Raw genomic sequence first — 27,380 nt, forward strand, 5'->3', positions numbered from 1 at the left:
ACACATGCCAGTCAAGTGCTACATTACCGAGCTACAGTCCTTTAGGTGAAGGCTTTTAAAACTGGAGAATGGCAGGATCAGACCCAGAATATATTAGGTCACTCTGAGGCACCATGGAAGGCAAACCAACAAGGTCTCTGGACTATCCCAGGGTTATAACCATATGATCTTGACCGAGAGTAACTGGGTCACTGGAATGGAGCATATGAGTGTGTTTCAGATACACAGTGGCAGAATGTAGCCCCATACTCTATGTACTGCGTGCGGATTTGAGAAACTTAGGGTTAGCCACATTGGGGTCCTAGGAAAGAAGCCTGGTATTCCTAAATCCACAAGTCACCTTTGGGGAATCATCTCCAGCTTCATTTAAGAAGCCCGAGTGTCTCCTTTTCTTCTTTGGGTGAATTGGTTCCCACTTTTCTGTGTACATAACCAATCATCTGAAACAGGGACCCCTATATTTAAACAATATCACATTCGCCATTTTGCCGTGGACTGGGGCCAGGGGAGGAGCCGTTACATTTGAAAGTGGAATAAACAGAAAAGCAACAACGAGAGAACGAGGAGGCTGGTTAGTGAGGCTTGAAGAGAGGGCAGGTGTTTCCTCCCGTGTTGAGAATAGTGACCCCTGGGAATCGCGTTTCCCGTCGAGCTGGGACCCATGATGAGGTCAGTCCTGTAAATGGCCTGATAGTGTGGAACTGTATGTGAGCACCAGAGAAAGCTCGGTGCTGTCTATATTGTCTTTTGGACCCTTCATCACTCAAGGAGCGTTCATCCTTGACCTCATATTCCATGCTTTGTGTTCGTTCAGACTCTCATGCTCCTCCTATGTGGTATATAACACTGTGGCTGTGTGCAAATGGCCTGGCCTCCTGTGCTGCGTGATGGTTAGTCCCAACTGGTTGGCCCTGTGTCTAAAGCACTCTTCAGCCAGTGGGGGCCTTTGGGGTGCACACAGTGGGGTGACAGGCGGTGTTGCTGAAGAAAAAAGTACAGCTCTGCCAGAGGTGGGAGGATGTGATGACGTGGCCCCACTCAGCGGGAACTCGGGCCTTTAAAAAGCTGAAGAAACAGCCTCAGAGTAAACGGTGGTTCCACAGGAGGAAAGCACGCCCAGTCACATTAAAGAAGCCAAACTGTCTGCTTCAAAGAGAAAAGGCAACATCCTGTCACAGGCCATGCTCTGGCAAAAATGTAAGTGCTTTGGTTGTGGCTGTCAGAGCCAAGTAAGCAGAGGCAGGGTCCAGGAATAGAGTGCTACTGTCGATGATGGGAGCACCCGATCTAGTCAGGGCCTAGGGGGGCATCGAGGGCTGAGGTGGGTGAGATGGAGCTTGATGGCAAAGCCAGCCTGTTGGAGGTGATGCTCATTTTCCAACCTGGGGGGATGAACCAGTGTCCTACGGTGGGACAGCTCATTGCATCTCCGGTTCTGTGCATGAATCACTGAGGTGACAGAAGGGCAGATTATGATTCATGAGACGGAAATCACATATGATACGAGTTGGGAGCCGTTCTTCACGTGAGGGCCTTTACTTCTTCGGCTTGGTATTTAGTTCTGTTGGCCCACTTCTAGCTGAATTCTGCCGGAGGTGGTTCCCACCTGTGGATGTGCTGGGATGGGATGGAAACTCAGTCGTGTGAAGCGTGTCCCCCACCCCCAGCCTCTTTTCATTCTCTTCCTTATTGTGTGGCAATGGTTGGTTTTGTGTTCCACTGCAAAGGGCCTGTGGGTTCATCTTTGACCTTGATTTTTTAATCCCTGGACTTGAATGGAACAACTGAGAACTGCATTTTCCATTCTGTGTATTGTAAAGAATCTTGTGTTATCGATAACGGAGGCTGTACATTCTCTTCAACATTCCTTTCATGAGGCAAACAAAATCAACTCAAGAGTCTCACAAAAGTGGAACCTCATTGAGGCTCAGAACTGTACTTCCTCAAGTAAAGAACCATCATCAGAGAATTTCCTTATCTTTCTTTGTAAGATGATTAATTCTTTAAAACGTCTTTTATTAGTTTAGGTATACCATTCCTCAATCAAACATATATGATAATCCAGATTAAAAGTAAAAGAAATCATGGAGAGTTTTATTTATAAAAAGTAATTTGACAATATTGTTCCATTGATGACAGCGTGACACAGTCCCCTTATCACACACCTATTGCTTCTCTATTTCTCAATCCCAAGTTCTCTGGAATTGATTTTTCTCGAATGTGACCCAGAGAAGCAATTTCAACATGTCACAGTTTACTAACCCCATCATTGATATCGGCAAGACTTTTTTTGTTTTTGTGTTTTGTTTTTTTTTTTTTAATGAAAATAAATGAACTTTGATTTGGATTTGAAACTTCTAACCACATATTCTGGTTTGGGTAGCTTGTGACTCATCCAACAAGGTGACCAGAGCAAAACCTTCTGTAAGCAGAGTGGCAGCCAACACCATTGTAAATACTGTGAGATTGTGGGCACATGGGTTTTTATGTCCTTCAGGGCCATCAGAGTGCAAATGCACCCTCTTGCTTAGAGTGAAATCATTGGGGTTTTGTGTGAGCCATTTTTATTTTTTAAACTCTTAGAGTTTGCATATTTAAAATGGAGTTAAAATAATCCCACCGAGTATAACTGCTCTTACTAAGCTGACGGAGCCACCAGAATGCTGCCAATTGCTCTGCCTTGGCCCTAGCCCTGAGGTATGGGCTGCTTGCCTGTATGAAGAAGCTGCCATAGCCTCCCATTGTCACAGACTCTTCTCTTCTCCAATGCCTCCTAAGAGAGGAGCAGATTTTCTTTTGGAGAGTTGTTAGAGCTCTTGCTTCTTGCTCAGAAACTCTCTTGAACTGGCCTTTGGGGACTTGAAGAAAAACAGGAACAGGCCTTGTGCAACAGACCTATCCCTTTACCCTGGTCATACAGCCACCAGACTGACTAAGACTTGTGGGAAACCAGTAAAGTCAAGGCAGTACCAGCACAGGCAGGGAGGGCAGGGTTTGAAATCAGACCCCGGGAGTGCTGAAAAGGCACTTTCTTTCATTTTTTTTTTTTCAGAAAACGCCCTCCAGGCATGAGCTGAAATGACTGTACCCAGCCAGGGTGCTGGAAAGAGTTAAAACAAAACAAAACAAAACAAAACAACAAAAAAAACCCTACCATATTACCCCTGTTGCCTCCTGCCTGCTTGGCTCATGACTCCTGTCAGTGGACTCACAGGGACACAGGCTTTGGTTAAGATGGGAGAACAGTGTGACAAAGCTCAGAACTGTTGACACTGAGATGTGGAAACATGGTGGTCCTAGCCCTGGGTATGAGGTCCTCTTGATCTTCAGCCTGATAAAGATGTTGGTCCATCTTCAGACTTTCTCCTTAGGTTCTGCATTTGTAGGTGCTAAGGAAGTGTTTGATCCCCCTGCACCTCCCCCACCCACGGGGAAAAAAACAGGAGCCAATTTGTTGCAACTCACAGAAGGGTCTTTATTCTATTCTTGCTAGTTCTCCAACCCCCCCTCCCTGCACACTGCCATCATGCAGGACAGTTTTGGTGGTGGGGGGAGCCCTGAATATAGAGTCTGAATTTAAAAGAGTTGGCTTCTCACAGTGGCCATCCCTGTCTCATGTAGACGAGAAAAAGTGTGCACAGGGTTGAGTCTGACAATTGGCTCTGCAGCCGAGTAATGCCATCTCCTCTCAGTCTTAATATGAGAGTTGAACCAATTGAAGTAAGGAATGTAACTGCCTCTGGCCAATATTGTCTGCCCATACTGGGGATGGCAGATCAGATTTTATGTTAATCACTGGTTATAGTCCATTCTGTTGTGTATGCAAGCAGTCTCTATAAAGTTTGCTTTTTCTCTGCTAATTAAAAATATAGGTTTATACACAGAGTAATGTGTTTCATCATGGCATCTTCCTACATATGTGTCACCATATTTTGTCCTCCTCTGCCCCCACCCACGTGCCCCTTCCTTTGCTAAACTGATGCAGACACAATGCTTACAATGGTTGTCATTAAAATTTTAAGATAGAGAAAACACTCCACTGTAAAATGTATCTGTAACAATTAAATTTCACATGAGCTAACATGTCAGCTGTCTGACAATGTTCAGAGCCATAGGCTTGCTTAAAGTGATAAAAAAATCAAGAAAATGGTATAAAACCACCCCATGCCATCCCAGCACACACTAAATCTTCATTTTAGAGGCTGGATACAGCAAAGCAGTAACCTGCTTTAATGTGAAATGCTAACTTCTAAATTTGAATCACACATCTTCAAATGGAATTGACCGATACTACTTGTGTGAAAAACTGTATTATTTCAGTTCACAGTCATATTTTAAACTCTTATTAAAGTTTCAAAACCATGAAGATTATTTCATCTAGATGCCAATTTTTATTGAAAGGTTGAACTTAGGGAAAAATGAATGTAGGTGAAGTGAAACTCACATCCCCAATAAGCAAGCCACAGTGGTCAGTTAATGCTTTCCTTCCTCTAAATGTCCCATCAGGCTATGCCAACTTCCTTCCTGCCCATCTTTTCCTATACTTTAAATACTTCCAGTCCAACTATTCTTGGGTGATAGAATCTAACAACATTTTCAAAGGTGTGCCTATATGGCCTATGTGTCAAGTCAGGCTTATTGTCTATTTTTGCAATTAAAGTTTTATTGGAACACAGCTATGTTTATTGACTTGCATATTTTACAGGGCTATTTTTGCTATAGCATGAGAGTTCTGTGTCTGCAATGTTACTTGTATGGTCCTATCTTGCCCTTTATGGAAGTTTGTTCTATTCTGGACTTAGATGCCTTGTGGGTACTTGAGACGCTCATTTCCCTGGGTTACTCTTGAACTTGTATAGTGTTAGCACCAATGTTAGATAAAGCATACAAGCAATGAATTCAATATTTTGTTAATGACAAGAATCTAATTGAAAATCTTTCTTAGAAATGATGGAACAATGTAAAATAAATTCAATATCACTCATTGGGAAGTGTTGTGAACTGGAAGACGAGATTTTAATCATTGCTTCTTGTATTAGGGAAAATCTGTGTGATAGTGAGAGGTGGGGTTAGCTGATTTTTCTTTGCATTGACTGTTGGTCTCATGTCTCCTGGAGTTGGCCATGTTAAGTTTTAATTGCAGCAAGTAACTTAGGAGCAGGAACTACTTATTACCAAATCATGATGCTCACATGCCTTTGTCGGACAACTGGAACAGATCAGAGGTTTAGCATTTAAATTAGGAGCTCACTATTCTCACTAATAGTGAAGTCTACTTTTAGGATTTAACCTAAGGTTTCACTAGCTAGGAAATATAGTTTTAAGGGTTGTTAAAAAGACTCAGGATTGTGTTGGTCGGTGGTGGCGCACGCCTTTAGTCCCAGCACTTGGGAGGCAGAGGCGGGCAGATTTCTGAGTTCGAGGCCAGCCTGGTCTACAGAGTGAGTTCCAGGACAGCCAGGGCTACACAGAGAAACCCTGTCTCAAACAACAACAACAACAACAACAAAGACTCAGGATTATACATATGATTCTTGAAACTTTGAAAGCTCATAAATTCAGTTATATTTATAACAGGAAGTAATTTAAACTATGTGAACAACCTCTAACTTTTCTGTTCTATGATACAGCCTTTGCTCAAGCTTAGTAAAGACCTTCTTTTTTTTATGTAGAGTCAGTGGTTCTTAATGTTAACAATAAGTGGAACCCAAAGGAGAGATGTAGAGTCATAGGTTCCTCATGCAGTTGAAATGGGGGTCGACTGGAGATGATGCATATCTTTCAAGCTGTTGTGGTCACTTTACCCGGGAGACAGGAACAAATGTCTAGTAAGCCAATGAAAGAACCAGAGTCACGGTTCTACCCAAGTGTAGGTTGGAGACGGTATGAGTTTATTTGACCTCTCTAAGTCTGCACAGTGGAGCTGCCTTTAGTTAATCCTTTACTTTTTATAAGCTTTGTCAAACACCTTCTGAGATGAATTCTCACTGGGAAAGAAATTACAAGCAGCTGGAGGGTAGGGGTCAGGAGTCAGGTGAGGGTCTAATCACCTTTCCTACCCTCTCATTCATTGATAAAATGTGAACAGACTGTGTCTTGTGGAAGTCTCATGGATGACCACACATGCTCTGTTTAAAATGGGATCAGCTGTGTCATTACCCAGAGAACACTGTTCCACAACACAAAAATGAAGTTTAATTAGTAAAAGAACAAATGATATTCATGGTGGACATTTTCCTTGTCTTCTTATATTTACTAAAGAAAGATGTCAAATATGTATTCCTAATTCTCAATATTTACCAGCTCTGAAGTGTTGACAATGGTCTTTTGGTACATACCCACAAATCTGTTCTTTTATGAAGAATAGAGACTCAAGGCTGTGTACACTTGTTCACTAAACGTCTGGATGTTGGATTTGTTAAGCAGTTCTTAAATGTTCGCTTTCTAGCCTTCCCAATACAAAGTAAGTGTATCAGGTCCCCTCACCCTGACTTTTCTACGGTTGTTTAATTTTCAATTAAATGAAAGTGCTGGATAATTTTTCTTGCTATCCAAACCAAAGTGAGTAATTGATTATGATTGTTAGTATAACTTTCCCTTTACAGTATCCGTAGTAACTCCTCTGGTTTTCTGTCTTAGGAAGAACTTCTTGGTCAGAGTGGGACTACCTTGGATGAAAGAACCTCCTACTCAGTGCCTTAGTTGTAGGAGGCTGTGAACAGACACATTATTCTTACATTTGTGATTACACTTATCAGTCCACAGCTAAACAGGCCTGGGACTTTTCAGCCACTACTTAACCACTATGGAACTAGTCTTCTCCTAGCTAAGGTTAGACAGATTGAACTCAGTCTCTACTTGCTGAGTTTTCCTATTTCCCTATTTAAAAAAATATATTTTAAAACAAGGGTTTGTAAGTTAATAGAAAGGAGTCTTATATCAATCCAGAGCATTCTTTTCAACATTGGGTAAATACTGGGATGACTGGGGGGAGATTTAAGGAATATCAATAACCTGGTCCCACCCCAGAGCTTCTGATTAAGTTGCCCAGGAACATAAATTATGTATACATTGAGATGTAGTTTTTCTTTGTGGGTTATGGTAGTTGTTTACTACTGTGCTCAGCAGGAGGTAACACCCAATTTCCAACACAACTTGAACTAGAAAGGGTCGTGAGAATAAAGATTGTTTAAGCTTTCTAGGCCTGGGTAATGTTGGGATAGAAAAGAGAGGCAAGAGTGTTAGAAGTAGGAGCAGGTTTCAATCATCTTATCATTATGCCTTCCTTGCATATACTTGTTCACACTGTATTTTCTATCCAATAGAATAACTTCTAGAAATTAAAGAACTATGAGTGAACCTCTTCCTCTTCTTCTTCCTGGGTGATTTACTAGTGCTGATAGCTGAATCTTGGCTCTTTGTAGTACTATTAACAGAAAGTACTCAGTCCTTCTGATTTTGTTAACTGGCAGTTGTGGGGTACATGCACTTACTTGGTGCCACTCAGAATATGAAACCGTTTTTTTTTTTTTTAGCACTTTGGGTGATATTTGGTTGCTAATATAGAGATGTGATGTAACAGGAGTTTAAGTAAGATTGTGGACTGTACCTCTTACTACATAAATGAAGTCTATAGTAGGCTTACCAGAATCCTATGGCGTTTCTGTACTGCCAAAAATATTTGGGTTTATTTTGTCTTTCATTCTTATGTCTTTGTCATTGACTGACGTTTGTCCTCAGAATTTTCTGATTGTCACTGTAACTTGACCCACTGCATCAATGATCATCAAATCTTGAAATAAAAACAGGGAAAAGATCTGTCTGTCTGCCTATCTATCTATCTATCTATCTATCATCTATCTATCTTTCATTACTGTACCTTTTTCTAACAGACAACCTCTTCTGACATATTAAGGCCACTCCAACCACAAGGGAGAAGAACAATTATTTAGATGGGCATATTGCCAGGGCAAGGGCTGTTAAAAAGAATGGAAGAAGGAGGCGTTGGATGTAACAATGGCCAGTCTTTGCCATACTTTGCATTATTTAATCTACTTCTCATAATCTTCACATTAGCCATGAGCTGGGTCTTGTTATAAGAACTCCTCATTGATGAGAAAATTGAAGCTTAAATATTATATTAGTAACTTACCTATGAGATAAAATTCAGCTAAAGTACACCCAAAATATTGACTTGCTAAGCTGCCCGGTCTCCTGCCAGTGAGCTATGCTCCCTCCTAGGGCTTGGCAGATGCACTTGGTGAAAGGCAAGGCTTTCCATGTTAGATAAACGCCAACAGTGAGATGAACTATAACAGACCCTCAGAATGCATTTGTGATGTGTTTACTTTTTGGAGAGAAAGCTATAGTGAGTAGGGTTTTTATTTAGAGCCACAAAAGGGACATTGCTTCTCTTTGTTTGCTTTGAGGAGTTTGAAGACCAGTGTCAGGGTCAAGCAGTTATGAATTTGAGACCTAGACCTATCTATGTTTTACTGGTTGTGATGCTGGTAAGTCCCCGCTCTTTATGCATACACCAAGGATGTGGTTCTTCCTTCATGGGTTGTGGTGGGTGTTTATGACCATTCTTGACAGTAAGTAAATACCCAATAAGTTCTTGTTACTATTATTTTATTCTCTCATTGAGGACAGAGGCTATGCAGGTTAATTAGAGATTTCAATTTGTGAGTTTGACATTAATAGTGAAGTGGTAGGATGCATATACATGGCCCTGTAATTAATAATAAGATCTGGGATCAGAGTTAATGCTGATGGCTAAGGTGATCCCTTTGAGACCCACTTGTTCATGACTCCCTTACTACCCTCATCAGGTAGCATGAGCTTGTGACTGGCAAACTTGTGTTTGCTTTTTAATTCACAAATTTGGACCAAGGTATTTATAAATTGGGTGTAAGGAGAACAACACTTAAAATAGTCAAGAAATAACACTAATGATACTGAAAACCGAAACACCAGTGTGTTGCCTCAGGTTCTTAGTAATGGTTTCATTAGTACTACTTTCTGGGAAAAGCTGGCAGCTAAAGAATTATAAGCCAGAATCATTTTTAGACTAGGTGCTGGTGACCAAAAGGAGTCTACTGCCCTTCAGGAAAGCTCAATTACCTTTTAATCTATAAGAAAGAATCAAGCTGTTACTGGGAGGGTAGATAATATTCTTAAAGCCTAGGAATGACAAATGTTGAGGAGCTGAAAAAGAAAGGCATGAGAAAAAGAGTAGGAAATAGCAAATTCTAATGTTGGATGAAAGCTTTGTCCACTCAGGAGAGAGAAGAGTGTAGCAAGAAATTCAGCTCATCTTTTCATTCTGCTGTGCTTGTGTGTATTCATACAGGCGGCCAGTCTAGTGTTGGGACATCTAGAGTAATGAAGCAATGGAATAAAATTTCTTCAGCAAAGGGGAAGATAGGATCAGTGATGATGGCATGGGACATTTGTAGGTCATGAAGGATACATGATGATAATGACATTCATTGCTTAGATTCTGGGAAATATACTGACCTCTGAGCATCTGAATAGAAATCCGAGGATGTCTAGGCAGTTGCACATAAATGTTGTAATTCCCTTTATACCTTCTTAATGTTGTAACCCTTGAATGCAATTACTCATGTTGTGGTGATTCCAAACCATAAAATTATTTTATTGCTACTTCAGAATTGTAATTTTGATAGTTATGAATTGTAATGTAAATATCTGATATGCAGGATAGCTGATATGTGACTATAAAGATGTTGCAACCCACTGGTTAAGATCCACCACTTTCTTCAAATCAATTATCTTGTAGGAGTCCAACATCAAAGTCAAGATAAAGGATCTCTGGGATAAGGATGCTTAGAGAGTCACTTGTTTGTTAATGTCCTAATTTTCTTGCCTCTTTAGGCACTTGCTGGCATCATCATAACTGTGTCCTAGGGCTCTAGCCAGCCCTTCACTTCTTTGACTAAGATCCCTGATAGCTAGTTACAGGTTCCTGGCTTACAGAGTGAGTCATTGTGAAGCATGCTGTTTTGATTTTCATGAAGCTTTGCAGCTGTGAAAGTTATGTCTTCAGTCATGTGAGTTTCTTGTGAATTAGGGAGTAGGCAATTTCCTAAAAAATGACTTAGTGACATATTTATCAGACTTGATATTGTAATAACCACACTTCCAGTGTCCCTCATGAGGTGGTCTCCCATATCATGAGAGCCACTGGTTAGTAAACCTGAGAATTGTCCCAAAGGCTCATCTCAACTACAAGTTATGTTTTTCTTCATGAGTCAGTCACCAGGACTAACTTTACATGTGGACCAAACCCCTGTGCTAGTCATAAGCCTTGAGGCTTGGGTAGTTGGATCTGACCCTGAAATACAACCACTGTTGCATCTAAAAATCCTTGAAGAGAGTAGTCCTTATCCAAGGATCTCAGGAAAACATATTTCTTTTGTAAGACTGTCTTTAGCCTTGAAAATCTAAAACAAGGTGCTGGTTAAGCCAAGAAACTAACCACTGAGTATCCACCTGCCTCTTCAAGCTGCCCGACAATAGAGTTTCTTCCTGATCTATGTCAGATAGAGCCAATAATTCTAGATTCAGGTCTTTATTTAGTAAAGAAAGATGTGTTCCTTTCTTCTGCTCCATCCCTCTGTGTGGAATTGTTTCCTGTAGAAGTTAGGTTTGCGGTAGGATGGTTAGTTGTAATATGGGACTGATACTCATACATTCCTAAGGCCATTTAACCCCAACTCTGAGACTGCTGCTCTCCATGAGCTGAGGTGTTCAGTGTGTGAGCTAGCAGTCCGCCTTGCTCTAACAGGTGATGCAACACCTATGGCCCCCCGAAGACTACATTCTAGAGTTGTAGTCCATGTTGTATACATAGCCACATATACACTTCATCCTGGCCCACTGATACCCCTACAATTCAGCCTCAGCTGTGGTTATGTCCATGTCTTTTTAGAGACACCTACAGATTCCTTAAGGATGGGTTAACAGCTGAGATCAGGGCAAGCATAAGCTGTTGTATGCTGTCTCCTACCTAACTGCCATCACTCAAAAATATCCAAGGTATTTACTCTTAGGGGAAACTTTTAAAAAATCCTTAAATATTCCATAAACACCCATTTATCTGGTGACTTCTGAAGACAGAAATATACTCTGCTCATACAAGTTTTACAAAAGCCAAGGTTTTGGTTTTCTGTCTTTAAGTGAGGTCTTTGACTTCTCTGTCTCCTAAATAGGCTTTTCTTGGGGACTTTAGGCCCATGGACTTGAAGGTGACTTTCAGGAGCATAATAAAGACAAAATAAGACAGGTTTTGTAGGTAGCAGAGTCCTGGATATGCCTAGACATTTAGTCTCAGTATATAACAAGATGTGCTGAGTGATAGTGACTTTTTTTCTTGGTACCTATTATATGCCACATGTGTTAATTAGTAAACAATCTTTATGATAGCTCCTTGAGACAGGCAATATTATTCTCAGGTTACAGGTCAAGAAACTGAGGCTTGTAAAAGTAAGTTACTTGTTGAGGGTCACACAGGTGATAAGCAATATAGCAAGCTTTCCAAACTAGGTCTGTCTGGTCCTAACCCTGTACCACACTGTATATTAATGCAAAGGAATCTTGCATGGCACTGGATTTTCCTTCCCCTTTCAATTAAAATAGGTCCACCCTAGACGGAGGTGGGCTGAGTTCATCAAGGCTAACTCTACACTGACGCAAAAGTCATTGCAAATTTGAGTCTCAGAAAGAGATACTTACTGGAGAGAGCTCAGTCAGTAAAGCTCTTGCCATGCTAGAATGAGTACTGAGTTTGGTCCCCAGAACTGGCATGGTGTCATGTGCATATAATCCCAGTCCTAGGAAAGTTGAAACAAGACAGATCCCTGGTGATACCCTGGCTTGTCAGCCTAGTTGAATCAGTAAGTTCTAGGCCAGTGAGAGACTCTACCTCAAGAATAAAACAGAACAAGTAAGGTAGATGACATGTAGGTTGACATGTGTATCTACACACACACACACACACACACACACACACACACATCCATGTGTCCTGTGTCCTTTACAGATGTGCACACACAAGAAAAAAATTAAAAGACATTAATTAACCCTTGAGACCGAGTAGAAATTCTGAATCTAGATGATGTTTATCTTATAATGAGTCCTTGGGGCTGTTCTTCTGATAGGCTGACCAGCCAAGGATAGAGAGCAGTTGGTGAAACACCTTGAGGGATCACAGACGGTCTGTCACATTGAGCGTCTTGTCAGAGACTCATATTCTCACACTCATGGTATGGCCTGAGCCGCTGACACCAGGTCATTCTCCACACTGAAGAGAGAACCGCCCGCCTTGCCTCTGCCTTCCTCTTCTTTATATGCCTCTAGAGACAGCTTGCTGCTCATTCAAGCATTAACGAGCCAGGTAGAGGCAGAAGTCAGAATGCCTCAGTTCTGAAGCAGCTGCAGCTTCATTCCAGCCCACAATTGATTTGCGTGTGTGATGATTTCATTAAAGTCTGCATATACTACCTGAGTGGACTGCAAGTTCCCAAGGGCAGGGACCTAGTCTGATCTGCTCAACAAGTGTTTGCTAGATAATGGTCTACTAGATGTCTCTTGGTCTTGACCCTGAATTGGAGATGTGGTGTATCTGAGATGGGAACCCTTTCTGCTCTGGTGACCCTAGTTTCTATAAAAGGCAAGCAGATGCAGCTGGTTTCTCAGGTGGACCTATCCGCTGTCATTTCAGTAGAAAAATACCCAAAATAAAACCTTGCCAGGAATCGAGTCTCTCGGTTCTTGTCACTCCTCATGTGAGTAGACTTTTGGCAAATTTCTTGTGGAGGACTCTCTGACCTCGAAAACACCATTTTCTTTTTTGGAGAATTGGCCATCAAGAGAGACAGGATCACATGGTCCAAGCCAGTACTCCAATTGAAGGAAGGATAGTTAGGATTGGCCCAGGGACCTTTAGATGGCTGACCTTCAATGCCACATAGAGAAAAAATGAGACTTATAGAGGCAAGAGGAAGGTATGTGGTGAAGCAAAAATGGGCTGTGTTGGAGTCAAAGGTCTTAAATTTGGTCGGTGACACCACTACTGACAGCTGCAGTCCTTGGTAAGTTCACTGAATATCTCTTAAGTATCCCCTTCTTCATTCCTAAAAGAAGGGACAGAGAGTAGACTATATCCTTTGTCTGTTTCAGAAGCTGTAGTGCAGTCCTCCTCCCCCATGATATCATTTATGTCAGAGGCTCTGAGAACCATAATCACAGAACTTCATGAAAATGTAGGTGAAGATTTCAGAGTTTCTGGGAGTTATGATTATGACCTGGAAACACATGGGCTATCACCACCCATTAATTCAGCATTAAACTGGTGTACATATACACAGAAGAGGTCTCTGCAGCAGCTTCCTGTACCCTGCTACTCCACAGTAGATTGGAAAGAGGGTAGACAAATGGCATGTATGGTGCAGTTGGGAAAGGAATCTTGGGCAGTGGGGTTTGTGTGTTAAGGAATTTTGCCACACAGAAAGCTCCTACACCACCGGCCTGTGGCTAGCTTTGCTTGAGGCCGTGGTGTAGGATATCTATAATTCAAGGCTTCCACGAAGAAACACCCTAGGCAGAAGTTTGGTAAGTCAAAGTGAGTCATGCATAAGTGAGTTTTATAGAGAGGAATGCTTGTTGGGATGACCCTGGCTGTTGATTCTCTGATCTCTATGGTTTTCATGAGACAGCATCATGCTTAAACAACCTTGATCTTAGGTTTGGGGTTCTAAGACTTCAGTCACCCTCACACAGCATCAGATCTGGCCCTGGCTACTTACTGCCTCCAGTCTTGTTTCTAGGGGTCCTCTTGCCATGTCCAAATTTGAGGACTTTCTTGGTGACTGTAGCCCTCCTTGAGCTTTTCCCAGTGGGGTCACCAGTGGCTGATGTTGAACACTGCAGGGCTGTTGAGGGATGAACATGATTTGTTAATGGTCTTGTGGAGGAGGGAGAAAACCACTGGTGCTTTCCTCTTGTCTGACTAAACCATTTTCTACCACCATTTTGGGACCTCTTAATAGAGACATCTCAGGTTACTCACCAGGACTTTGCTGTCTCCTCTCTGCCACTCTAGCAGCCTCACAAGCAATATCGTTCTATAATCCAAGTATAGTCCATTTTCTCAGATCTTCTGAGCAGCTTTTGTACAGACATGTTCCCTCCCCTTGCCCCTTTCCCATATCTATTTCTTCTTTGCCTTGAGTATTATCTAGATTGCTAGACTGTACAGATGGTATGTTTATTGTTCTCATTTGGGGTGTCTCCTGGTTCAAGCATTAGTGATAGAAAACACACATTCACATATACCCAGGATCTTTTTTTCAGCTTACATTAGGAGGAAGAGGAGGAGGAGGAGGAGGAGGAGGAGGAGGAGGAGGAGGAGGAGGAGGAGGAGGAGGAGGAGGAGAAAAGAAGAAGAAGAAGAAGAAGAAGAAGAAGAAGAAGAAGAAGAAGAAGAAGAAGAAGAAGAAGAAGAAGAAGAAGAAGAAGAAGAATTATTATAAATGGGTGGGAAAGACTTTCCATAGTATGTCAAGTCTTTCTGGCCAAAGAACAAAGTCTTCCTGTTTGAAAAAACATTGCCATTGTCCATAAATGAAAAGAATAAATTTAAAAACTCTGACTGAGAACTTCACCCTAAGAGCACCTGCAGTAGTGTTTCCATAAAGAATGTGAACAAGCCTGTGGCTTCCCTGAACTCATGTTTCCCAGAAGATCTCAGCCATCTCAGGCCAGCAACATAAACAAGATTCTTCACATTAAAATGTCAGCAACTTTTCAGATTTTGTTTTCAGTAGAAGCTAGGACAAGTTTGTTAGCCCCGGGCTTGAAGTCCTATTGTTTGACTATTTGTTTTGGTTTTGCTACAAGTAAAGAGAGTATTAGCGGTCTTTCTCCTTAATGAGTTCTATTTTCTTTTTGATAATGTTGAACACCAGCAGTGAAAGAAAATATTCCACAGCGGTAATCTGGAGTGATTCCGAAGGTGTCTTAAACGGCAGCATGTCATGTGACCTTCTCATCTAGGTGGTTTTTATCTTTCAAAATAGCCCATATGGCTGAGCTGTGAGGCTGTGAGGCTCTACTAGTCATGAATTGAAGCTTGAGCAGTCTGTTGAGTTGGGATGGAAGGGCTTCTATACATGTGAGGACTCTTGTTCTCTCGTTCCCTGGTGATACAAATGCATGCTTAACTATATATTACATATATTTTAGGACAGAGCTCTTATTTGTAGTCTAGTCTGTTTCTAGGCCTGATGACCCATGGGAAATTTCAAGAGAACAATGGCTGAAGCAAGAGTCTTCTCTCAGAAAACATCTAATAGACATAGGTCCTTTTAAAGCTAAACTGAAAGACAAGTTACAGTTGCCTAGGGCCAGCCACTGGCTTCGTACCTGAAGTACATGTAGCATGTGTGTTGTGGTTTGCATGGGGTTAAAATAGGTACTATGATCTTGCATATTTCCTTAGTGAGATTTATTGTACTTTATTGAGGAACCCAGAGTGTCAGGCTTCTTTAACTCAGTAGAAACCTGTATCTCTCTGGCTGGTGGACAGTAAACATAGATGCCAATGTGCACACAGGGGCTGTGGGATGTGTGACCTGTTGGCTTCAACTTGTTGCACTGTTCACCTTCAGGTGGGTGGCAGCCTCAGGCCTCTTCTTTTTGTGATGTACGGCATTTCTGAGTGTGTGGTTGGGGAACTGAAATGCCCTCTGCTGACTGTTTTAACTCCAGATCGTTCACTGCTCACTTTGGAAAAGGAGAGCTCTCCCTGTAATCAAATGTATGTCTTTTACTATCAACTAAGCTTTTTAAAAATAATTTTGTAATTATATTTATGTACAGAAAACTCAAGTGTATATTTAACCCAGTTTAGTGGCGAGTTCTTTAGGCTTTGCCTTCTCCAGCTTGGCAACTCAAGCCACAGACTTAGGACCCAGGACGTTGCCTCCCCAGTGGCGGCGGATCTTGTCATATCTGTCATTATAATTGGTCCTAATAGCTTCCACCAGCTTAGCCAGAGCATCCTTGTCTTCTGAGTTAACCTGTGTGAAGGCAGCAGTGGTGCATGTCTTCCTGTGGACCAGGCGCCCCAGCCTGGCCTTTCCCTTGATGATGCAGTAGGTTTTTTTCCTTGAATACTATAGGCAACTGATGTCCAATAGTAAAGAAAAGCGGTAGGGTGAACTTCTGTCCAAAGAGATTTCCAGAGGTTCATGTTTAGGTAGAGTGATTTTTCACTGTAATGAATTCTTCATGCCCACAGAAGCTACAAGGGTCTTCAGACCACAAGAGGAATGGTCAGAAAGTTTCAAGCCTTTGCCAGTGTGCTGTCCAGAGCTGCTGTTTGATTAGGGAATTATTAAATTCTCTAGTTATCAGCACTCCAGACTTTCTTCTTTGCCAATAGAGTATTATTTCAAGTTTCTATTTTATTTTCTTCATATGCTATTTTTTAGAATTGCTATCTTAAATTAGCTTAATATCTTGTTTAAAAAGTCACATGATATTTCAGTGCAGTCACTGGACACTTAGACCAGTTCAAGAATTCAGCAGCCCTAAGCCAAGGTAATGTGAGTTTGGACATACTTTTTTCCTTCTTTTAAATTTCCATAGTGCTGGTGCAGGTCATAGTTGAGGTCACGGTGTTTACTGACTCTTGCTTTCCATAGATTAGTGTGAAAGGTCCCAACTTCAAGTTGTCAACTTGAAAATACTCTTGTCTACTGAGCTTCTGAGGGAGATGTCTTGGTGCTTTGGAATCTGATATTTTACCAGCACTCTGAAGAGGCATGATCAAAAGTGTCCCCACTCCTGCCTGCTCAGGTAGCGTTAGTTCCAAGGCTCCTTGTCAGCTGGCTGTGGAGACAGAGCTGTGGAAGTTTCGCAGCCCCACTAGATGAGAACTTTGCTTCATGTGCTCTCTTAGGCCAGGGCACATCTGTTAACTCTGTGGGTTCCAGAGTCGACCAGACATTGAACAGTGATTACCCTGTGTTTATAGCATCTCCCCAAAACCTTCTTGGTTCATAGATTTTAAAACAACAGAGGACAGGGAACCTTTATTTCACAAGATCTGGAAGTGCCAGCAAGTCATGGTGTGTGGTGTGTGTCCAGTTCCAGAGGGTGAGTGGGGCCTGGAAGCCTCTAGGCCCTTCCAGGAACTGAACATGGAAATCAGAAGTGCATGAGCTTCATTTCTGTCTCTGACCTTAGCTGAGATATATGTGTATTGTTCCCCAACTGAATTCAGAGGGTGACCATGGTACTTAGACCTTCTCTCTCCTCTGACTCATGCCTCATTATGTTTCTGAAACTAGAGTATCTCAGGCTAGGCTTTGAGGCAGGAAACCTAAGAGGAGATAGGCAGAGGAAATGTCTGTGAAGAAAGCTGATGTGGTCCTGATGATTCTGAGAAAGGGATGCAAAATGAAGTGGAGACAGAGATGCTCTTATTGTCTCTCATGTCAGTCTATATACATTGTGTCTGTGGACAGCACCAGACATCATTCTTGCACAGATAGACATCATTTTTGCACATATAGACATCAGTCTTGCACACATAGACATCATTCTTGCACATATAGACATCAATCAGTCTTCCACACATAGACATCATGCTTGCACACATAGATGAGTCATGCAAACAGCTCTTGTGCAGGGCTGACACACTCAGAAAGATGATTAGGGGCTAGAAACATGCTACTGAGAAGTTTAAAACATACCTCCTTTTCACAGATAAGGAACCTGAGGTTTAGAGTCATATAAATCTGGGAATTCTCTACTAATAAGCGACAGGTCATATTTGAATTCGGGTATTTCTGGCTTTTATGTCTGTTGTCATTGCTGCTTTGAGCAAAGATAAAGATAGTCTCAGGGCACAGTTACTATGTTGGCTCTTTCTCATATACACTCTTATGCCAATCTAGACTGCTCATTTGTTATATTCATCTTATTGGTGGGGATTTTATTGCTTATGTTCTCTGGAATACTCACAATCCACGTGAGTAGGGGCCACATCCACATGTGTCCAGAAACATTTTGGAAGAATGAGTATGGGAGAGAGATTTCCCTTTATGACAGTGGATACTAACATGAGGATCATCGCCCACTGGGATGCTCTAGAGTGGCTCTAGTGTTAAGTCTGGAATGAAGTATCAGAGTTCTAACCCCAGCCATCTCCAGAAACACTGCAAGTACTTTTATACAGACAGACTCCTTGGCTTAAGTGGATCCTCCAAATCATACTCCATGGGAACAAGACCCTGGGTATCTGTATTTTGCATCAATTTCTAGTTGGTTCTGTGCCATGGTCAGGGAAGAGACCATAGCATATATAGAATCCTAGATTGAGGTGGTAGGTCCTGACTCTCTGTCTACCTCTGGGGCTCATTCACCCTCCACTTGCTGGCCATGCATGGCTTCTTTGCTTTCTGACTTTCAAGATCAGACCATGCTGGTGCTGAGAGCCTAGGAATCCTTCAGGAGGTCTTGAGCAGACTGAGGCACAGTGGTTATCGATATCAGCTGGGTGTTTACTGAACAAAGTTCAGTCAAGGCAAGCCTGTGGATCCGGGTTGAACAGATACCCTGGCTTCCTGGCCTTTGATATAAAGCCTGGGTACCTGGGTTCTTATCAGTGAAGGATAATGGGCTCCTTGTGTGAGTACCAGAGACCATTGCTTCTTGATCTCCTATGACCTAGATCTTGGTCTACCTGCCATGGGCCTTTCCATCTGAGTGGGTAGGTTCTCTGATCTCCCAGACAATGACAAGCCCTATGCCCTGACTTGGATTTAATTGATTTTTTTTTTAATTTCTTGAGAAAAGGGAAAGGAAACATTGTCCCAGCCACCACAAGGTGGATACTCCAGTTGTAGGACACATGAGTCAACGTTGGATATTTGTCTCATGTACTGAAGATAACCAAGGATCTGGCAGCCACGTTTTCTCCCCTCAGTCCATTAACTCTAAAGATCCAGGAGAAGTGAGAAGAAGACAAAAGGAAGGACATTTGAAGGCACTACTCACTTGATTAGTTAATGAACAGCCATGACTAAGCTTATAGAGAGACTAGACACGTCTGCCACTCAAGGGGGTAGAAACAACACAGTATCTTGAAAGTTTTATAATCTAGTTGGAAGCATTTTAAATTCACCTCACCAAGGATCACTAATCATTACCTAGCAGGCTGTAGATTTATTGAATTTGTGGGGCAGAGGGTGTAGCTCAGTGGTAGAACATTTGTTTAGCATGTCTGATGCTCTGGGTTATATCCACAGTACCAACAAAACAAGGAGTCAAGAAAACAAATTACACCAACACTCATCTGATAAGAAACTACAGATTATGAGGCTCAGAGAAATTTGATGACTTCATAGGATGCCATAGCTAGATTGTGACCGAGAGGGAATTAGAATCCAGTTATACCTGACTCCAGAGTTCTCGGGCTGACTGGCATCCTTTACTGCCACTTATGTGAAAGTTAGTCAGATCTAGGTGGGTTGGAGAGGTGGATGTAGGAATTCCATGGCAAGAGTAAAAAAGTTTTCCCAGATCAGAATTCTGACTATGAGGAATATCAACGAAGGAAGAGAGGTGAAACATGAAAGGGCGTGGAGAAGACTGTAACCAGGCCTTCTTGCTAGAGCTAGTTTATATAGCATCAGAAAAATGGGGTTCTGATACCTTTGGGAAGCCCTGTCACTTTTAGGCAAAGGGGAAAGGGCTTAATTATTTGAATATAGTAGGGACCCAGAAAGGTTGGGGACAGAAGGAGTCTTGGGAGAAATACTCTAGGAAGCCTCACAGAGATTCAAGTTCAAGTAAACTTAGAGAATTGAACAGTAGAGAAAGTGGATGTTTTGTGGTTGGGAGTATCTGAGAAGTGCCACAGGTTCAAGTGACATTCTCCCCTTTACAGCCACAGCTCCAGAGCAAGCTCCTGCCCCTCCACGGCCATACCAGGGTGTTCGAGTCAAGGAGCCAGTGAAGGAGCTACTGAGAAGAAAGCGTGGCCATACCAGCGTTGGGGCTGCTGGCCCACCAACTGCGGTGAGGAGCTGCTGTGGGTGGTGTGACTGTAGTGTGTGTGTGTATGTATGTGTGTATGCAGTTGGGCTTGTCAGGGTGGCCAGAATGATAAGGCAATAGTGTCCTTCCCTGACTCATGCACCATCTGTGGGGCATGAAGGCAGCAGATTACATGGAGAAGGTGGACCTGGATGCAATAAACTGATGGTTTGTTGGGTGATCAGGGGAATAGAGGGGCTTCTTGCTTTTATCCATAGGAAATGTCTATTGGGAGGAAAAGTCTTCAGGGAGCCAATGGTATACACTCTAGAGTGAGTTGGGAGGTCATAAAGTTTCTCTAATTGTATAGCCTTCTTGCTAAACCAAAACACAAATCCCTCAAAAATGCAGGTGGTGATGGTTGGGGTGTGGGATGGGAGGTTCTTCCCCCCATGGTTCTCCTATCCTGGGACCCCAAGAGTCCATGAAAGGGCTTGCTGCAGATAGATAAACACCCATTTTGGTCTTCTTGTCCCCATTCTAGGTGGTACTGCCCCACCAGCCCCTGGCCACCTACAGCACAGTGGGTAAGAGCTCTCCTACATAGCCTTGGTGTCTTTGGGGAACCCCCTCAGGGGGAGCCTGCACTTCTGTAATTTCCTTTTTCCTACAGGTCCTTCCTGCCTTGACATGGAGGTTTCTACTTCCACAGTGACAGAGGAGGGAACATTATGTGCTGGCTGGCTTTCTCAACCTGCCCCGGCCACTCTTCAGCCTTTGGCTCCATGGACTCCCTACACGGAATATGTGTCCCATGAAGCCGTCAGCTGTCCCTACTCCGCTGACATGTATGTGCAGCCTGTGTGCCCCAGCTACACAGTGGTGGGACCCTCCTCAGTGTTGACCTATGCTTCTCCACCACTCATCACTAATGTCACGGTATGTCACAAGAAAGTAGAGCTCTAGCCACCAATGCCGTGAGCATCCTCTCAGAAGACTCTTGGTTTTCTTGTCTACTGATTTCCATGGGTACTGGGTTAACTAAGTTCACTGCATCTTTCAGGGTGACTTGTTCCTATTCCTATTGGCTGAAACTATCTATCCTCCACAAAGACACTGTATGCTTGTGTTGTCACATCCTTTACTTCTGTGGGTTGGGAAGATCTGTTGCTTCTACCTCAAACCATCCCAGTTACTCTGGAAGCAGTGGGTCTCAGTGAGTGGAGTTTTTAGCAGATGAAGTATTTGGGGAGATCTGTGTGCTGTCTGGGTTCCTGTCAGTGCAGATAACCTAGGGAATAGTTGTATACTTAGCTATGGGAACTACTATAACACTTCCAGGCTGAGCAAAAGTTGATACTACTCATGAAGAAAACTACTTTTGGGTCAGACCCACCTGTAGGGTATTTTTTAAGTTTCTTGCTGAAACATCAAGTTACCTGTGTTTACCACTCCTTCCCTTTTTCTTAATAGCCCTGTGCTTAGTACTTTGACCTCTCTGAACCCAGAGTCCTCATCTATAAAATGGGGGAGACTAACAAGATGTTTATTATTGGGATTAGATGAGCTGGGACTGTGTTTAGCATAGAGGCAGCACTCCTTAAATGTTAGTTATTAGCCTCATGGCCATAGTATGACAGCAGTGTCAACAAATGACTGCTTTCAAGTGTCAGGTAGGCTAGGAAGCCCTCCTTGACGAGTAGAGAAAAGGAACCACCCATATGCTGGGTGGCTATGTCTCCAGAAGAATGGGAATCCCTGAAGTGCTTGTGGGAAGGATAGGGCAGGAAGCAGTGGTGACCAGTATCACTCTGAGGCTATGGGAAGTACAGCTGGAACCTCCCTAGTGGTCTTAGAACCCACCTTGGTGGTGGAGCTTGCCTTAGATCCCCATGTTCCCTCTATCTTTAAGGTCCAGGGCCACTCCAGTGCCTTTGTTCTCTGCTTCAGAGCACTTTCCTGGCAAAGCCTCCCTTGCTGTGCCCATCTGGATACCCAACAAACTGATTGAGGGTGGATCTTGATGCCAGTGAGTAGGAAGGGGTTAATTGAACACCTTCCCTAGGCAACTCCTTTCCGTAGCAGGTGACCTGGGTGGAGGATACGATGGTCCACAGCCTTCTCACCACTGAAGCTTCAGTTCATTATTTATCCTCTTCTATCATCTGTACCTTACACTTTGAAAGCTTCTGTGTATCAAACAAACTGTATTTATTAGGAAATGATTTGTTTTGTCACTTTGTAAATTAACTCATCAAAGCTGGTTTGAGCTACTGGCTCAGCACTGCTGAGCAGAAGAGATAAGACCTACAATTCTATCCCTTGGCAAGGAACCAGCAGTTGCTGTTGACCTGTTTAGGTAGAGGAGCCAAGAGTGAATGATTTCCATGTGGACCTTTGAAATAATGGAAGTAAGGTTCTCCCAGGTCCTGTGTGCCTTGAGGAGGCCAAGCTGAGGAGCAGGGGCTCACCCTGAAAGAGAAGAAACCATTTGTACAGTGGGATATACAGACCAGCCTGCATGTTGAGAGTCTCCAGCCCCATTGTTCAAATATAGAAACTTCAGAAAGCCTTGCTTCTCAAACTGTAGTCCCCATACCAGCCATGTTAGCATCCTCAGAGGTCTGACTGAGATTGCAGAATCGAACACCTTACTCCAAACCTCTGAAATCAGGATCCATGTTGCGGCAAACTCTCCAGGAGGCTGATGAAAATTCTTTCCCAAATGACTCTAGAAGTTTTCTCTTAAGATGCAGTGACAGCTTGGGAGATGACAGAGGAGAGTGGGGATAGAAAGAGGGGTTTGTATGTCTTTCCTCTGCCCATGCAGAGAACTTCCTCACCAATTGACTTGCTGTGGAAAGATAATAAGAACATAGGTCCTGCCTCGCTGGCTTGAGGTTTGTTCGAGTAGCTAATATTTGAATGTGATCTATGGTCTGTAGAGCACTTGGGAGAATAGTCCCCTGTCTCAGGGAGCAGCTCAGAGACAGGGGGAGGGGTTGAGGAGGGACAGGTACCAGGCAAAAGCAGGAAGAGGCCACAACTGCAGATACAACAGTGCGCCAGCGCCACAGGAATGCTGGGCTTCCTGTACTGGTCGGTACTAGAAGGACAAGAGCTAAGGGAACCGTGTTAACCCACAGGGACCTAAAGATGTCAAAGCTGCTTGGGAATTGTTTTGCTTAGTGTTCCGTTGCTGTGAAGAGACACCATGAGTGTGGCAACTCTTATAAAAGGAACCGTTTAATTGGGGCTGGCTCACAGTGTCAGAGGTTTAACTCGTTATCATCGTGGTGGGAAGTATGGTGGCGTGCAGCTGACATGGCGCTGAAGGAGCTGAGAGTCTCTACATTGTGATGCATAGGCAGCAGAAGGAGACTGTGTTCCGCACTTGAGCACAGGAGACCTCAAAACCTGTTCCAACAGTGACACACTTTCTCTAACAAGGTCATACTTACTCCAGCAAGGCCACACCTCCTAATAGTGCGTACCCTGTGGGCCAAACATTCAAGCATATGAGTCTATGGGTGTTATACCTATTCAAATCTCCACATTCTACTCTCTGGCCTGCATAGGTTTGTAGCCATAATACAATACAAAGTGCATTTAGTATATCTTTGGAAATCCTCATAATCTATCACAGTCTCAACAATTTCTAAAAGTTCAGTTCAAAATGTCTTCTGAGATTCATGCAATCTCTTAACTGTAATCCCCTATAGAAATAAAAGATGAATAAAAAACCCCAGATCACATACTTCCAACATATAATAGCACAGGATATATGCTACCATTGCAAAAGGGAAGACAGGGAAGAAATACTAGGCTAAAGTAAGACTGAAAACCAGCTGGACAAACTCCAAATTCTGCATCTCCATGTCTGACATCAAAGCACTCTCCAGATCTCCAGCGCCTTTCGGCTTTTTTGACTGCAACACACTTCTTTCTCTTGGACTGGTTTCACTCTCTGTTTGCAGCTTTCCTCAGCAGGTTTCTCACAGCTGTGGCATCTCTAACATCTTGAGGTCTCTAAGGCAACCCAGGCTTCACCTTCATAGCTTCACACATGGCCTTTCTAGGCTTCCACGCAGGACATCCCTGCCACACACCTGTCCTTAGCAACTTTCCTTAGTCTTGGATGGAGATTCCATAACCCCCCCCCCCCCTTTTTTTCTTAACTCCAAAGCCAGAATCACAAGGCCAAAGCTGCCAAGTTCTGCTGCTTGCTGGGGTTGGAACATGAGCCCCTTGTTAAACTACATCTTCACCAGCTTTCTGTTTCCAATGATTCTTTACTGACTAACCTTGGCTGTCATGGAAGTCACACTGTAAAACTCAGAGATGTGCACATCTCTGTCTCCTGAGTTCTGGGATTAAAGGCATGTACCACCATCACACCTGGGCCTAAACTGTTCCTTAATTTCTTTTTCACAATGTGGAAGTTTAGCTGGGTGGGATCTTGCCAAGGTCAGCACTCCCTCAATTCCATTTAGTATTTTTAATCTGTTTATTTTCATGAACACAGGACTTAGCTCCATTCCACTTCCTGGTGCTCCCTTTCTCCTTGAACCATACATTTTGTATTTTTTTTTTCTTTCTTAGCTTGATTCTTTTCATCAAAACACTCTTCATGAGAGTGAACCACACAGAGTCTGTACTATACTGTTTTGAGGTTTCCTTTTCCAATGCAGTTAATCTAAACTCTCTTCACTTTAGCCTCAGGCAGACTTCAGACAAGGGCAAAAAGCAGCCACATTCCTCACTAAAATATCACAAGAAGGGTTTCTAAGCAACATGTTAAAATTATTCTCCTCTGTCAGGCTTTCTCCTCTTGTCAGGCTTTCTCTTCTAGGAGACTGAGCAGGAAGTGGTAGAGCCCCATTTAGTGTAACACCAGTAAGGGCAGGTGGGGCCCAATGGGAGGTCATGATGGGGCAAGGATGCAGATGGGCACCCCAGTTCTGCTAACCATTGTTCCTGTGTTTTCCGTCACAGCCAAGAAGCACTGCTACACCCGCGGTGGGGCCCCAGCTGGAGGGCCCAGAGCACCAGGCGCCCCTCACCTACTTCCCGTGGCCTCAGCCCCTTTCCACACTGCCCACCTCCAGTCTGCAGTATCAACCTCCAGCCCCAACTCTGTCTGGGCCCCAGTTTGTCCAGCTCCCCATCTCTATCCCAGAGCCAGTCCTACAGGACATGGATGACCCCAGAAGGGCCATCAGCTCCCTGACCATTGACAAGCTGCTTCTGGAGGAAGAGGAGAGCAACGCCTACGAGCTCAACCACACCCTCTCCGTGGAGGGCTTTTAGGGCTGGCGTTCATCTGACAGCTCTTTCACCCAAAACTGAGATTTAAAAAGAGCTCAATAGAGCCCAGACTTCTGTTTGAAGTAGCTATTTCATAGGTTCTTTTTCTTCCCAAAGCGAAACTGTATTCCTCTTCTCCCTTCTTTCTTCCCTCTGCTTCCTTCCTTCCCCCAACTCCCGTCTCACTTCTTTATTTCTCCTTCCAGTTTTCTTCCTCTGGAGCAGCAAATGATAGTGATATTATGAACAACGCTTTATGCTGAATGTCACCAAGTCTGCAGTTCAGAGTTTTCCCTTAGTGTCACATCATTAGGGAAGCGCCATTCTCTAGCGGGCCTCTGCTTCCTGGTAGCTAGCAATAGCTTTGTAGATCTACTCTGTCTGTGACTACTTACCGGTTCTGCCATTCTGAAGTGCACTCCAGTTTTGTTTTGTGTGCTGTTCTCAGCCTTGGCCAGATGTACTATCTAAGTGGACGTTTCTGGTCTGGTTAGAGGGGGATGGGACAGGACCATCAGGGTGGGTAGGGACAGTCAGTGAGTGATGGGAGACAGGGCTGAGGAGGAGCAGGACACAAAAGTGTGTCTGTATTTAGAGAGGGAGTGAGGAGGGGAAGGCTGAGGAGTGACCTAACAATCAGCTTTAAAAAATATATTATTTTAATTCAGTTTAGCTGTTCTTCTTGACAGCGATTAGGAGGAAAGCTGGATATGGTAAAAAGGATGAAGGACGAGTCTGCCTGTTTCTGCCCCTCTTCAGGCCCTCTAACCTGATGCCAGCACTTAAAATACTTTTGTCAGCATATTGTCATAGCAACAGGAAAAGAAACAGGTGAAGCCTATCATTGAGGAGGCTCGGACTTAGTCCTTCCTCGTGGGCTTTTACTTCCCGTTGTGACTCACCCAGGGCCGTCTTGACGCGTTGCCATGGATTCTTCCGCCCACTCACGGTCTATCTCTAGGGTCCTGGAGTCCTGGTCAGCAGGCCCGCTAGCTTTCATTTTCATTTTTATTGCTTTTTTTTTTTTTCCTGGAGAAGCGTAACATTTGCTGTTGCTGTCTCGGGGTGCTCTGCTCCTGAAGTGATGTGTCCTTGGGAACTGGCCCACTGTTTGCTAATGATGCCATCATTCCATACACACAAGCTTTGGTCTGTAGAATCCGTGTAGGAGTACTAGATGTTCTAGAAAATGACGGCTTCTTTGCTTTCCTACCTCTTTGTTTGCATTTTCAATGAAAACTTAGAGAGAGCTGCCTGTCCTTCCCCACCCCTCTGCTTTGTGTTTGATTCAGACATCTCATTATCTATAAAATCCTGGTATAAAATCCTGGTGTGCTTGTCTTGAATTTGTTATTCCTCTGTAATATTTAGATTAAATGTTAGCTCTGAATGATAGGTTTATACTTCTATTGGTGGTTACCAGGAACAAGAAAGGGAAGCCGAAGACTATTTAATTAAGACCTTGTTGCACTTAAAAAACACTATTTAAGATTTTCCAGCTACTTGGGAGTTTGAGCTGATGCAGGAGGAGTGGCGATCACAGAGGAGCTAATGCTGGGAAAACAAACAAAACAGCAAAGAAAGTAGTGTGAGTGTTTGCTAGGATTGAATTGGTGTCTTTTTCTCTTCTTATCTTGAGACCTCAAGTCTTGGCTGCAGGTGTCCACCCAGATATCCTCCGGGGTTTTTCTACTCATTTGCAACATTTTCAATAAAGATTTGTAGATGACTTTTCTGCGCCCAAGTGTTTTATTTCTTAACTATTAATCCCTCTCATCTCTCAGTAGAGAGTCTTTAGAGGAAGAAGTTTGTAGGAGTTCTGATCTTGCAAACTGATCTGTTGCTCAAGGAGGGAAAAGCTGTCCCCACTGTGTCTGCCAGGCAGTTTTCACAGTGGATTATATATTGGCTGGTGGGTTTGTTCTCCAGGGCTGTGGGGGCCTGGAGGGTGGGAGGAGATCTTGTCGGCCTGCTGTTCTTCCAGTTATCTGTGCTGCGTGAGT

The 27,380-nt window shown here is 43.3% G+C and overlaps 1 protein-coding gene across 1 annotated transcript; it reads left to right on the plus strand.

Moving 5' to 3' along the window:
• Positions 1–871: 871 nt before the first annotated feature.
• Pou2af1 (POU class 2 homeobox associating factor 1) lies at positions 872–27,095 on the plus strand. Its single transcript, XM_076925174.1, has 5 exons — positions 872–1,197; positions 19,982–20,112; positions 20,615–20,657; positions 20,744–21,009; positions 25,066–27,095. The coding sequence occupies exons 1-5, from the start codon at positions 1,182–1,184 to the stop codon at positions 25,378–25,380; spliced, it is 771 nt and encodes a 256-aa protein (XP_076781289.1). The 5' UTR covers positions 872–1,181; the 3' UTR covers positions 25,381–27,095.
• The last annotated feature ends 285 nt before the right edge of the window (positions 27,096–27,380 follow it).

This window comes from Arvicanthis niloticus, chromosome 26 (assembly GCF_011762505.2).
Source record: "Arvicanthis niloticus isolate mArvNil1 chromosome 26, mArvNil1.pat.X, whole genome shotgun sequence".
Classification (NCBI taxonomy): domain Eukaryota; kingdom Metazoa; phylum Chordata; class Mammalia; order Rodentia; family Muridae; genus Arvicanthis; species Arvicanthis niloticus.